Raw genomic sequence first — 13800 nt, 5'->3', positions numbered from 1 at the left:
ACAGTATTTGAAGATAATACAGTTTTTATCGTTTAGAATCATTGTCATTATCGGGGCTATGTGGAGGGAGTTTACAATTCATCCATTGCTCTTAGCGACTGTTTCGGACTCAGGTAAGGAATTTTCTGTGTCATTTTTTTTCCTTTTATTTCTTACCCTTTTACCTGTCTCAGTTTCTAAATCAAGTCACTTGGAGGGACTTAACTAAATTAGATTTTACTTTGGTATTGTGGAAGGTCTTTAGAGATATGTATCGGGTATTATTCTTGACGTGTTTATTTAAGAAAATACTACAGTTGATGAGTTTCAATAGCTAAAGAGAGAATTTCATTGATTTGAGACTGCTAAATAATTTTGCTATTTAGAAAAAACATACTTTTAGTTTCTGTAGCACTATATAAAATTTTCACCTATATTCTTTCATTTAAGTATCATAATGCTGTGAAAGGGGGCTCACTATCTCTGTATGTAGGTGATGATGAGCAAACTGAGGTTCAGAGAAATTGTACCACATATCAAATAAAACGATAATAATATTAAAATTACATTTACTGAAGCCCTGGCAGTATGATGCTATTCTGGTTCATCGGTTATGTGACTGATTGAACTAATAAATATTTTAATTATCAAACCAGCTGTATAAGATGGCTATAATTATCTCCATTTAAGTAATAACACAGAGCAGTGACTGTGCATCAGGCCATGTTTTAAGTATTTTACTCTTAATAATTTAGTTTTCAGAACAACCCCATGTAGAATAAAGTAAGGTAGAGGTTAAGTCATTGCTGAGAGCCGCACAGCTAGGGAGAAACATTTGGGATTCAAACACTGGTTCTCTGGCTCCAGAGTCCATACTTTCAGCCACTGTTCTGAGTTGCTTTCTGTATATACAACAGTCACTTGGAGAGGTTAACTGACTTTTTTTAGGGAGTGATGTTAGTAGGTAGAGGTCTTGAGATTTAAATTCATATCTGTGTGACTCTAAAACCGTGCTATTTTTCTCTCCACACGCTACCCTTTCTTAGACATGTTAAGAACTAGGATTTGAATTTCGGTTTTCTGATTCCTTTTCCTGTGTATTATTTTCTTCATTCTTAAAAATTGTGTACGTGTCACGTGACACTTAGAGGATTGCTGCATATAGAGAATGTGAGTTACGGGATTGAACCCCTGCAAAACAGTTCTCGTTTTGAGCACATCTTTTATCGAATGGATGATGTCCACAAAGAGCCTCTGAAATGTGGGGTTTCCAACAAGGATATAGAAACAGAAACCACAAACTATGAAGAAGAAGAGCCTCCTAGCATCACTCAGCTACTTCGAGTAAGGAAATATATTTCTTAATGGCTCAGACTAATGTGTTAAAAAATCATGTCTTTATGCATTAAACCAATACTTATCTTTGTTACGTTTTTCTGTCTATGGACCAGACATTTAGACAGGTACTAGGGGATAAAAAGATGCAGTTCCTGCTACCAAGTCGAATGTAGTCAAGCTCCTGTGTGTTTTAGAAATCAGGGCTTAAATATTAAACAGAACTTACTTCTTTTTATCACTGCTGCGTGATAGTCCATTATATTGTCTTCCAGAGAGCAGTACAATTTTTTATTTATATATCTTTCACAACAACAAGAATAGTGATTTCTGAGCCCTGGATCGGAGAAAGAGAGACGAATTGAGACTTAGTACTTCATTTAAGATGTCTTCCAGGAACACTTGCATCCCTCTTTTGAGTCACCATTAAGATTCCCTGCCTACTCTTGATGTGGGGCTCTTAAAGGCTGAAATGTTCCTAGGAACAGCTCAACTTCAGTTGTGGGCACTGTGTCTTTCTGCATGTGAGATGATGCTGCTGTGTTGGAAGAGGCTTGCACCTCTTCTGATACATTTTCATATGAGTTTATGGCATTATTTTCATTGCCTTTCTTACCTCCACTCTTTTGTACTGTTGGACTGTTCTTTTTAACTTCAGTCATTGGAGAACCTTTAAATTTTTGTCAAATTCTGTACTTTATATATGAATTTCTGAAAATCACAGAACTAGTCCTGTTTTGAAGTGGCAGCCTTGTCCTCACTTCTGCTCTGGGTTATTGTATTCTTGTAATAGTATAATTCTTATGTTCATTTTTTCACTCAACATAGCAATGGGGCTTCCCTTTAGAGTGTGTGAGTACATGTAGTTTTGATATTAGAAAATCAGTAACTCTGCTTTGGAAATTTGAATACTTCATATTGTTGTTAACTAGAATTTTTCTCAGGCTAGTATAGAGAGGAGATGTCACTATTTTAGAAAAAAATATGTTTTTGGCTTTATTGATGTGTGTAAACTAAACTAACTTTATCACGTTCTTAGCTGGCCTGAAATAAGAGATTAGAGATGAGGATAAGGTCACTACCTATGAAAAATATGTAGTTTTCTTTCTTTTTTTTTTTAACATGTAGTCTTATAATTTTTTTGTTTTTGGCCTAATTTTTTTTTTTTTTTTTTTTTTTTTTTTTTTTTTTTGACAGAGAAGAAGAGCTGTCCTGCCACAGACCCGATACGTGGAGCTGTTCATTGTCGTAGACAAGGAAAGGGTAGGATTGGTGACAGTTTTTCTTCTTTTTCATGAAAAGCAGATGAGAAGTGAGCATCCCATAAAGGAACCATAAAATATATTTATACTGATTTTTCTTAAATGTATTTTTAAATCTCAAATGGGTTTTTTCCTTTAAAAATGCTTGATGTTTGTAACCCCACCAGAAACTGAAGGTAGTGAATGAGAGTACCTCCAACTATTTTTACTGGTCATCTTCTCCCCCCACCTAACCCAGGTGTTTCGGGTGATCTCCTCATGCAGAATTTCTTAAGCAAAACTGTATTGCCCTTCAGTTAGGGTCACCTTTTCAGATGGCTTTAGAGGACTGTGATGAAAAACCAGCAATCAGATACTGCTTTGTTGCCTAATGAAATTACTTTGCTCTTTAGAATTTCAACCAACTTGCATATACGTCACTTTAAGAGACGGAAACTTCCAGGTTGTGGCGTGCTGCAGAAGGGAATACAGGAGAATAGCTGATTTTAGTCTTTACTCTTAGTTTCTGTGTCCAGGATAACACCAGGGATTTCCTTATTCATATTTAAGAATTGTGCTTAACTTAGCTAAGAAAAGTAATGGGTCTATTTCAACATTTACAGGGTTATCAGTTTTAGATACAGCTGTTATATAATTTAATAAATTATTTGAAATGTTTTGTCTGACTTTTACTTTAGCTTTGTTGTTTGTGTGAAAAAGTTGTAGAAACTTATCAATATTGGCAGATCCTTTCTTGTAAGCTATAGAGTTTAGACTATTTTTATGGTTAAAAAAATCCCTTATTTTGCATAGGTTGGAAATAAACAAGCTGTGTTTATTAACAGATAGAACGTATTCAGATTTGTTCATTGTGGGTTCATTACCCTCAAGTGATAGAAGGAAAAAGCACAGGGAGTGTGAGCAAGCATGAACTGCACACCTGATAATGGATAAAAAGTTTCTGGAGAACATTTGGACAAGTCAAAAATAGAGATTTGTAATGTTTTTATTTATTACTCTCTCCAGATAGATGTTACATACTGGTGGAAAATGGTTCAAAATAAGAATGATTCCATTTTAATCAAACCTTATCAGATAAATTATTTTTTTTGTTTGTTTAGGAAAATCATGATAAAATGCCTGCCTGATAAAAGATCTGATATGTTCTGATATATTAAATAAGATCTGATATATTAATGCTCTTATCTTAGAGCAAAACCATACATTCTTTTTAAAATTTTCTTTTCATTAGTTATTTGTTGATTGTATTAGAATAATGTTAAAATAGACATTTGGATTTAGCTGGGTCTTGAAGAAAATAATCAGTCATATCAACTGTTTGTCTTAATATGGTTAAACTTGCAAATATCTATTTTGTCTATATAATGTCTGTTCATATAATGTCTGTTGGTGAACATTGGTTAATCTCTCATTATTAATTTAGCCCCGAGTTTAGAAATTGTTTATTGGTAATGTCTTTAGCCTAAGGGATGAAAGGGTCAGGAAATCTGTTAGATTGTTTTTATCCCTTTATCTGTGCATTTTGATGGTTTTAAACACTACCTTTATAAACTGTTTGAAAACATTTTTGCATTAAAATGAATAAAAAGAGCATTAAAGAGAATTCATTTAAAAATTATGCTAATTTGGAGCAAATAAAGACTTCAATATGTTTTGCTTAACATTCATTTCATACTTGAACCTGTTTTTCTTACTCCTATTTATTCCACTGAAATGTATCCTGTAGATTTCTTAATTTGAAAGGCAGGTGCATGTCTAAATGCCTCCATTTTTAGTGCAGAGGAAATATTTGGGATTCTTACCTTCATTATAACAGATTTTAGAAATTTTTTTCGTAAATGACTTTGGTGAAATGATTTCCCTTTCTTGCTTTTCAGTATGACATGATGGGAAGAAATCAGACTGCAGTGAGAGAGGAGATGATCCGTTTAGCAAACTACTTGGATAGTGTGAGTTGTGTTTTCTATTAACTGGGATTATTCTAGCCTGTCTTTTTATAGTCTCAGAACGGAATCTAAAAATTGTTTCATTTTGAGTTCTGATTATCCTAGGGGCTCATTCTTTCAGGGGTCTGTTTTCTAGTTTGTTTTGTAACATTTTTTATGTTTGAAGGGAATGTATAATTGTAGAAAGACTTTGAGACACGTAAGAGATTTCATAATAGCATCTATTTTATCCTCAGTGTAGAAAGGATAAGGAACTTTGGCATTTATGAAAAGACCTTTGAATTTTTACTCAATCTTACTTTGATGAATGCTGCCTCCTACTCTGAAACCATGATAGGACTCTGTGTGTATGTGTGTGTGTGTGTGTGTGTGTGTGTGTGTGTGAGAGAGAGAGAGAGAGAGAGAGAGAGAGACCGAGACCGCGAGCGTGAGCATGCCCAAGAGGGAGGGAGGAAGAGAGAGAGAAGTTTGGTTGGAGGGTTTGTAGTTCAGTTATCCAGTGGGAGATATTGAAGAATTAGATGCATGTTCTTATAAGATAATTTCCTCTATAAGGTATTTCCTTGATGTGAATATTTAGCATAATAATAATAATGATGAAGACAGTAGTGTTCTATTGAGTATTTATAATATGCTAGAAAATGAGCCAAGTGCTTTACATTTATTTTCATTTATTCCTCCCAGTATCTCTATGAAATAAAAATGCATTCCATAGTGCACTATCTGAAACCTTTGGGGTATGTATAATTAGGATTTTAGGTAAAAGTTTAGAAAGATAATTTGGTTTGCTATGTATTGCATAACACCTCTAACAGGATCTCTGGTGGCTCTTCGTAATCAAACTCGCTGATATTCCTGTAGTGAAATGTATGAATATCTATATTAAGTGAGATACATATGGACCATACATAGATATGCATTAGTTTAGAGCAATAAATTTTCAGTCTGTCAGATTTGGGAATGGAAGGTAAACACCATTTTGAACTTCCGTTACTTTCATTTTGCGGATGACGACACTGAGACCCTTAAAAGGTTAGAGTCTCGCTATATCGCATGAAGTATAGTTTTTGGAGGGGAGCAGTCCTGCTTTTCCTGTAAGTAGTTATGTTCATTGTGAGTTAAAAGATACTCTTAAGATTCTTTAATATGTTTTATATACTTTGATTCCTGTTTTTTTCCTAGATGTATATTATGTTGAATATTCGAATTGTACTAGTTGGACTAGAGATTTGGACAAATGGAAACCTGATCAACACAATTGGAGGTGCTGGTGATGTGTTGGGGAACTTTGTACAGTGGCGGGAAAAGTTTCTCATAACACGGCGGAGACATGACAGTGCACAGCTCGTTCTGTAAGAGATTTAAAAAAAAAGCGCTGTTAATGTAACGGTCGATAACTTCTGCTTTTTTTTTTTTTTTTTTTTTAGAATCATGTTTTCTTAAGGTTTTTGAGCATTCGTCTGAATAAGGAGGGCTTTGTGTGATATTCCCCGTGACAAGTCACAGTATAATAATGAGTCTTCTCTTCTGTGTTGGATCCCCTGTCACCTTTATTCCATGTCCTTCCTCTTTCCTGGATTTCACTCCCTCAGCCTTGTTATGGAATGTTTTCTACCTTCGTCTTGTGAAAGAATATATGGAAAGAAAAAATTTTGACCTCTTGCAAGTCAGAAATTGTGCTTTATAGTCTCAGAATAGAATTTAAAAATTACACCTGTGTAACCTTCTGCTTATCCTAGGGCCTAAGTAACTCAGTTTTTCAGGGTTTTGTTTTGTAACTTTTTTGGTTATTTGGCTTTGTGTTAAATTTGAGGCGTGAAGTCTTTTTCCTTCAGAATTTTGAAGGTATGGCTCTGTTCCTTTGACTTCCAGTATTATTGCTGAGAAGCCTTAACCATTTCTGATTCCTGGTCCTTTGTGGGTTTGTTTGTTTTCTTCCTTCTCTGGGAACTTGTAGGATCTTCTCTTGGTTCCCAGGTTTCTGAATTGTCCTGATGATAATGCTTCAGTGTAGGTCTTTTATCATTTATTGTGTTGTGTTCTTAGTGGGAACCTCAGTCTTGAAACTGATGTCCTGTAGTTTTAGGAATTTTTTTCTAATTATTTTGTAGATGATTTGATTTTCTTTATTTTTGTTTGTCATTCCTTCTGGGAATGACTTTTATTTGGTTGGCCTTTGAGTTTCTTGTGTTTGTCCTCTAATTTTATTATCTTCCATCTCCTTTCTTTTTGTGTTTTTTGTTCTGCCTTCTGGGATATTACCTTAAATTTCTCTTTTAAGCTTTCTGTTGAGTTTTTTATTTCTGTCATCTTATTTTTATTTATTTATTTAAAAGATTTTATTTATTTATTTGACAGAGAGAGATCACAAGTAGACAGAGAGGCAGGCAGAGAGAGAGAGAGGAAAGCAGGCTCCCCGCTGAGCAGAGAGCCCGATGCGGGACTCGATCCCAGGACCCTGAGACCATGACCTGAGCCGAAGGCAGCGGCTTAACCCACTGAGCCACCCAGGCGCCCCATGTCATCTTATTTTTAATATTCCATAGATCTTTTTGTCCCCTTTAATATTTTTATATAATCAAGTTCTCATTTTATGGATATAATAATTCTTTTACTCTATTTGGGCTCTTACTGATAGATGTTTAAAAATTTTTTTTCTTTTACATACCATTTTATGGTACCATAATAAAGCCTAAACTTACATAAATCACTTATACCAATACAGTCCAAAACTTACAGCAAAATCCTCATTTAAAACTATTTAAAATATTTCATGCTTAAAAGTTTTCTGGTTTGAGGGATGAAGTTTTGAAGGCCTTAGCCTGCTGCAGCCTCCTTTGTCTGCCAAAGCTGTTAAGTTATTGTTACTCTTTATCCAACCCCCTTCCCCATCTCCTGCCCCCTGAGAAAGTCTTCTGAATTGATAGGCAAGCTTTTTGCAGAAAAGTGTTCTAATTTATATATTTTTGCCTCCCTCAGTGTTGATGGTACCTAAAACTCACAATTTTTTTCTGAGGAAAAATTTCCTTTGTGTTTGAGTTATTAATGTAGAGCATGAAATCATCCACATTACCTGGCTTGATGAAATGTAACACGGAGACCGCTGGGGGCAGGGAAGATTTCGGAGGAGGGCCCAGGTCTTTGGGCTGCTGAGGCATGCATGACCAGGAGGCCTGCGTGACCACTCTGCCGTAGGAATGCCATGTGGGGAGTTCCCCCAAGCTTTCTTAGCCCAAACAGCCGCCCTGTGATCCGAGAGATGTATACATTGTCCCCTAGGCTCTGTTTAGCAGAACTCTTAGAACAAGCAGATTAGCATATCGTATCTTTCCCATAAACAGATCCTCCTAGTTCCAGCATGACCCCTTGTCACGCATCACGTGCTTGAGAAAGTGTGATAAAGATCTATGATTCTTCTGTAGGACCAATAAAGGCGAGAGCAAGGAAGAGCAAAGAGTCGACAAAGGTCGCTGAGTGTTGACCCCCTTGCTTTCTAAACTCTTTGACAGCAGAGTTTGTAGTAATCTTTCATCCGCTAGTATAGGGAGTGCTGCCCTTTCCCCACACTCTTGATTTTATTTTGTTTTCTTTCGTTATGTGAGTTAATTAAAGCAAGGCAGTGAAAATGCCAAAGTGGATTTTTATAGCCCTGTAATCACAAAGGCTTGGTCCTGACCTTTTTACTAATTTTTAGTAAAATTGCTCCTATAAGTATCCTCCTGCCTTCTAGTTTACAGGGGGCCAGAAGGGACAGGCATCTAGCACATTTCTCATGCCTTGCTCAAACAAACCTACCAAGCTGTCTTGTCTTTTCTGTCTGGTATCCATCTGTCATGTGGAGGCATTTCCCAAATGTCTGTCTAATGATCCCTGCCTGTGTTTTTCGTTAAGAATGGGGTGCTAAAGGGGCACCTGGCTGGCTCAGGGGGTTAAAGCCTCTGCCTTCGGCTCAGGTCATGATCCCAGGGTCCTGGGATCAAGCTCCGCATCGGGCTCTCTGCTCAGCAGGGAGTCTGCTTCCCTTCCTCTCTCTCTTTGCCTGCCTCTCTGCCTACTTATGGTCTCTGTCTGTCAAATAAATTAATAAAATCTTTTTTTTAAAAAAAAAAGAATGGGTGCTAAAGAGCCTTTTGGAAGCATTGAGTACATGTGTAGGGCCTGGAGACTATGGTATTAAGTAGAGGGTGATCTGGCGTGTTTCCGTAGCAGTTCCCTTATGGCAGTATCTCTGGTCCTCTTCTCTTTGTTGGTCAGATACCTCAGAGAAAGATTTACTCATTCATTTAAAAAATATTTATTAGGTGTATACCCTAGGTACTAGGGATAGCAATGAATAAAGAAGACAAACATTGTGTATTTTTAAAATGTTTTAAACTTTTAAGCAGGTTTATTGAGGTTTAGCAGATGAAGATTAAGCTGCACATATTTAAAGTGTACATTTAGGTGCGTTTTGACATATAGCCATGAAATTATCACCATGATCAAGATAACAAACTTGTCCATTCCCTCCAGGCCCCATTGTAATCCAATCGTCTCTTCCCTCCAAAAAAAAAACCACCAAAAAAATTCCTTCCCCAAGCAACCATTAATCTTTTTTCTGTTAATGTGGGTTAATTTCCATTTTCTAGAATTTTCTGTAAGGGAACTCATACTGTTGAACTGTGTTTGTCCAGATGAAAATTCTTGCCATCACGGAGTCCATATTGTGATAGAGGAGATTAGCCATAAATGTATATAATATATTAAATACTAATAAGTGATGAGGAAAAATAGAGCGGGGGGGGGTAGAAGTAAAAGTATAGGAAGAGTGTAACTATATTATGGTGGTGAGCATTTCATAATTTATGTAATTATCCAATTATTGTATTATACACCTGAAATTAATATATCAGTGATTTCAATTAAAAAAATGGGAAAATGAAGAGATATTGGTCTGTGATGAATTGGAAATTAAAGAAAAAATTACTGGCCCTTCCCTCTAGATAGTTTGAAAAGCACTGCCTGAGATGATGCATAAGGCTGAATTCTCCATCTCCTTGCCTTTGGTTTAGCCAGTGAAGGTCAAGGGTGGGCATCTGCCTTTCCCATCTGAAGGAGCTGCCTGCCTTGGCATGCTAGTGGAGACTGCTACAAAACGAAACAGCTTGAATTTGGGCATGTTGTGTGGCCTCTGTCATCTATGTTTGTGATAATGGAACTAGATACACAACACAGTGTCTTGGGTTCTAATTTTCTATCATCATGTGAAGGAATAAGTACCTCATTTTCCTGTAGCTGCATGTCTCCCAGGGAGGTTAAGGTTACAACCAGTGCTCATATTCTGACTCAGAGTCCAGGAAATGTTTGAAGAATCTTAGTAGCCACAGTTTTTTGTACTGTAGGCTCAGCTCCTCATGACATGAAGACAAATTTCTTTACTTGCATTTCTCCCTGATTAGAATGTGCTTACCTGGCTATAGGGGAGAAAGGGCCAGGATGGTATAGTTATTGAGGATAGTAAGTGTGGAATCAGATAGCATTATGTCAGACCACAGCTTGGTGACCTAACAGCTGAAGATAAAACTTCCCAGAGTCTCAGTTTCTTAATCTGTTCAGTGGGCCCAATAACTTTTATCTAGTAGGATTTCAGGTTGAAATGAGATTATTTTGTAAAGCGCTTGTGAAGGCTTATAGAATATTTTAAATACAGTGTGTTGTTATTATTATCCTTTTCTACTCAATAAATAGTGGAGCACTTGCCAAGAAAAAAAGTATTGGAGGAGTAGGGTTGGTGTGGAGAGGGAAGGCTAAAAGAGAAGACTTGTGAGTAAAGACTTGAAAGGGGCTGAGGGAATGAGCTAGGAGAATTTACTGGGCAAAGGAGTTCGAGGTAGAGAAATAGGTCTTGAGATACAAGTGTGTAGGTGATGATTACCTGCGACCCATATGGAGGCCATTGTGGTTCTTACGTTCCCTGTGCTCCCTGCTCTGCAGCCTCCCTGTGCGTTCTGTTCATTGAGTGATAACTGTCTCTCTTCATTAGAGATTTTGAATAAAGAAATATAATGCATTTTAGGATGATTTTTTGTCTAGAGGGTAGGAAAAAAGCTTGGCGTCTAAAACATATCTTCATTTGAGAAATCAATATTAATTTATTAATATTAATTAATGATATTAATTAATAGCTGATATTAATCTCGTTCTCTGAGAACAAAAAAGAAGTAAGACTTAATTGTGTTCTGATTTAAAATGTCAATTATCTTTGCCATTCTTCTCCCAGTTTCTGTAGGTTCTACCAGCCCCGTGAAGTAAGATCAGTATGTTCCTTTCACCCCCGCAAGTACATTTTCTAACTTTGACTTTTTATTTTCATTTAGGAAGAAAGGTTTTGGTGGGACTGCAGGAATGGCATTTGTGGGAACAGTATGTTCAAGGAGCCATGCAGGCGGGATTAATGTGGTACGTTTTTGTTCTTGAAATTTAACTTTGGATGTTTGCGTTAGGACAGTGTCAAGCATTTGACCGCATATTTCCATCTCTAGTCCTTAAAACAATATTTTGGGTAGAAGTGATAGATGTGTTTTTTCTTTAGAGATTGGATTAGTTTTCTAATATGATGTGTTCATTAACTCCTCACTTTTTATGGACAAGGAATTTGAAACCCTCTTTAAGAAAATTAAATTAGAACCATGAATCTGTTTTCCCCAAATAACTTATTAGTGCTAACATAATTGGTCTGTTGCTTAAAGGCTCTATGTCCATGCCGTATCAGTTTCCTAGTGAAATGTGTGAAGACTGATGTTGGATGCTTGATTTATCGTAAAGACGGTCACCACTGTAGTGATTAATTTCCTTTTGTGGAAAAAATAATAAGCATATCCTTTTTGTTCAGAAACCTAATTAATACTTTCCTGTGTTTGGGCAGTTTGGGCAAATTACAGTGGAGACGTTTGCATCCATTGTTGCTCATGAGTTGGGTCATAACCTTGGAATGAATCATGATGATGGCAGAGATTGTTTTTGTGGTGCAAAGAGCTGCATCATGAATTCAGGAGCATCGTGAGTAACTGAATTATTTCTTCTTAACATGATATAGATGGGTGTTTCTTAAACTCTGTGATGTTCTCATGTCTATGTTGAAAAATTATTCCTGGCTCTTCTGAAATTAATCACGTGACACACCAATGAGGAGTCTGTTTTTTAATTAAGTAAATGATTCCAGAGACCTTTAAGACAGAAACATTTGTGTAGGCACAGGTGTGTAGCTACACTGTTGTGTAGAATGACCCACCAGAACTATAAGAACATGGAAAAATTTACATCTGAATTAGGAATTAGGAAAGAGTTTTGTTAGATGTAGTGTAGGTTAGATTAGATTGAAAGACTATAGGAGGCATTTATTCATAAATCACTTTTTGAGAAAAGTGCTTCATTGTCACTGTAAAGGGAAGAAATCTTGACATAGTCTTACTAACATCTCTACTTTTATAAATAAAGGTGAGAGGCAAGATAAAGGGGAGGAGAAAGAAGAGTTAACATTTAGTGAATGTTATTTTGTAATAGGCACTGTTCTAAGCACTTGAATTAATCTTTAGTGCTCAGCCAACCTAATGAGATGTGGGTATCTCCAGTTAAGGATAAAGAAAGTGAGGTTACACATCAAAGGAAGTGGTGAAGCCGGGATTTGAAGTCTGGGTCCAGAGCCTGTGATCTTAGAACCCCTTCTTTGCCAGGGTTCAAAAGGAATTACAAGCAGGGTCTACAGGTGAACACCACCCTTGAGTTGTTGGGCTTCTTTTTGGTGCAGATTTATCATAAGGGAACACGGTTCCTTCCTAATTTAGTAGGTGGTAGTGTTAAGTGGAGAGCTAGACATACACAATGCATATGTGAGTAGAAGCTGAGCTAGAGAAAAAATTAGATGAGGAAGATGTTCATCTTTTCCACAGATGAAGATTTCATGTGGGGAATATCTGCAACCCCAAGTATTCATTTCCTTTCCTACCTCCCTCAAGTTTCTGGGGCACGGAAAGAATAATAAAAACTGCTGTTAGCCAGTTCTTTATCTTCAGATCTGAAAGTACAGTTCTAATTAAATCGTGGTGTAAAGGAAAGCTCTCAAGCAGAATTTGCTACAGGATTTACCTGTTTTTGAGCAAATACTAGGCTGAAAAATTGTTGTGGAAGAATTAGAACATGTTCATGAAAATAACTATACTTAATGAAAAAGTAATTATATTTACAAGAAAAGTCATATGTTTGTAAGATTTCCTGCAGGGCAGGGAAGTACATTTAGTATTTGCTTTGGCTGGGAGTGTAGTGGAGAGAGACAGGAATTCAGGGAACAAGAAATGCATAATCAACCTTGATAAGACAGGAGACTGAGATAAAAGTGGTGGCATGCAGAGTTAGGAAAGAAACAGTGCTACAGTGGAATCTGAAGTGCTGTAAGAAGCAATGAAGAATGGACCCATACTTTATTCATTCACTTATTATTTGTTTATTTATTAATTTTAAAAATCTTATTTAAAAAAAATTTTGTTGGGGCACCTGGGTGGCTCAGTGGGTTAAGCCGCTGCCTTCGGCTCAGGTCATGATCTCAGGGTCCTGGGATCGAGTCCTGCATCGGGCTCTCTGCTCAGCAGGGAGCCTGCTTCCTTCTCTCTCTCTCTGCCTGCCTCTCAATGTACTTGTAATTTCTCTCTGTCAAATAAATAAATAAAATCTTTAAAAAAAAAAATTTTGTATTTGAGAGAGATCCAGCGCGTATGTGCGAGCAAGTTGGGTGCAGGGGCAGAGGGAGATGGTGGGAGAATCTTCAGTAGACTCTGGGCTGAGCACAGAACCTGACTCAGGGCTCTCGATCTCAAGACTCTGAGATCATGACCTGAGCTGAAACCAAGAGTCAGATACTTAACCAACTACGCCATGTAGGTGCCCCTTATCGAGTATTTATTGAATGCTGACTCAGTGCTAGACTTTGTTTTAAGCACTTGCAGTATTTCAGTGAATTAGATAAAGATGTGCCCTTAATGCAGTTTACATTTTAAAGTATTGGAAGTACATTTTAAAGCATTTAAAGTATTGGGAGGGCCAGAAGGTGGTGGTGGTGATGGTAGAGGTCAGGTTGCAGTTTTAAAATTAGTACAGTCAGGGTAAGCTCCTTTGAGATGATAATAGACGAAATATTTGAAGGAGATGAGTAGGAAGCTGTGTGGCTATCTGCGGGAAGAGCCAGGTATGAAGGAAGAAGTATGGTTAGGGTAGACTTTTTTCCAAGATGGAAGAAATTACAGTAG

General features: G+C 36.9%; 1 protein-coding gene across 1 annotated transcript in view; it reads left to right on the top strand.

The window, feature by feature from the left end:
* ADAM9 (ADAM metallopeptidase domain 9) overlaps positions 1–13800 on the top strand; it is a 148260-nt gene that overhangs the window by 32048 nt on the left and 102412 nt on the right. The window contains exons 5-11 of the mRNA XM_059155828.1: positions 37–113; positions 1128–1323; positions 2512–2577; positions 4454–4525; positions 5705–5874; positions 10879–10960; positions 11427–11560. Coding sequence (XP_059011811.1) covers positions 37–113; positions 1128–1323; positions 2512–2577; positions 4454–4525; positions 5705–5874; positions 10879–10960; positions 11427–11560 — 797 coding nt within the window. The remainder of the gene's footprint in view (positions 1–36; positions 114–1127; positions 1324–2511; positions 2578–4453; positions 4526–5704; positions 5875–10878; positions 10961–11426; positions 11561–13800) is intronic.

The sequence above is a fragment of the Mustela lutreola genome, chromosome 18, assembly GCF_030435805.1.
Source record: "Mustela lutreola isolate mMusLut2 chromosome 18, mMusLut2.pri, whole genome shotgun sequence".
In the NCBI taxonomy this organism is placed as follows: domain Eukaryota; kingdom Metazoa; phylum Chordata; class Mammalia; order Carnivora; family Mustelidae; genus Mustela; species Mustela lutreola.
Note: the sequence above shows the minus strand (reverse complement) of the source record. Positions and strands in the feature narration are given on the sequence as shown.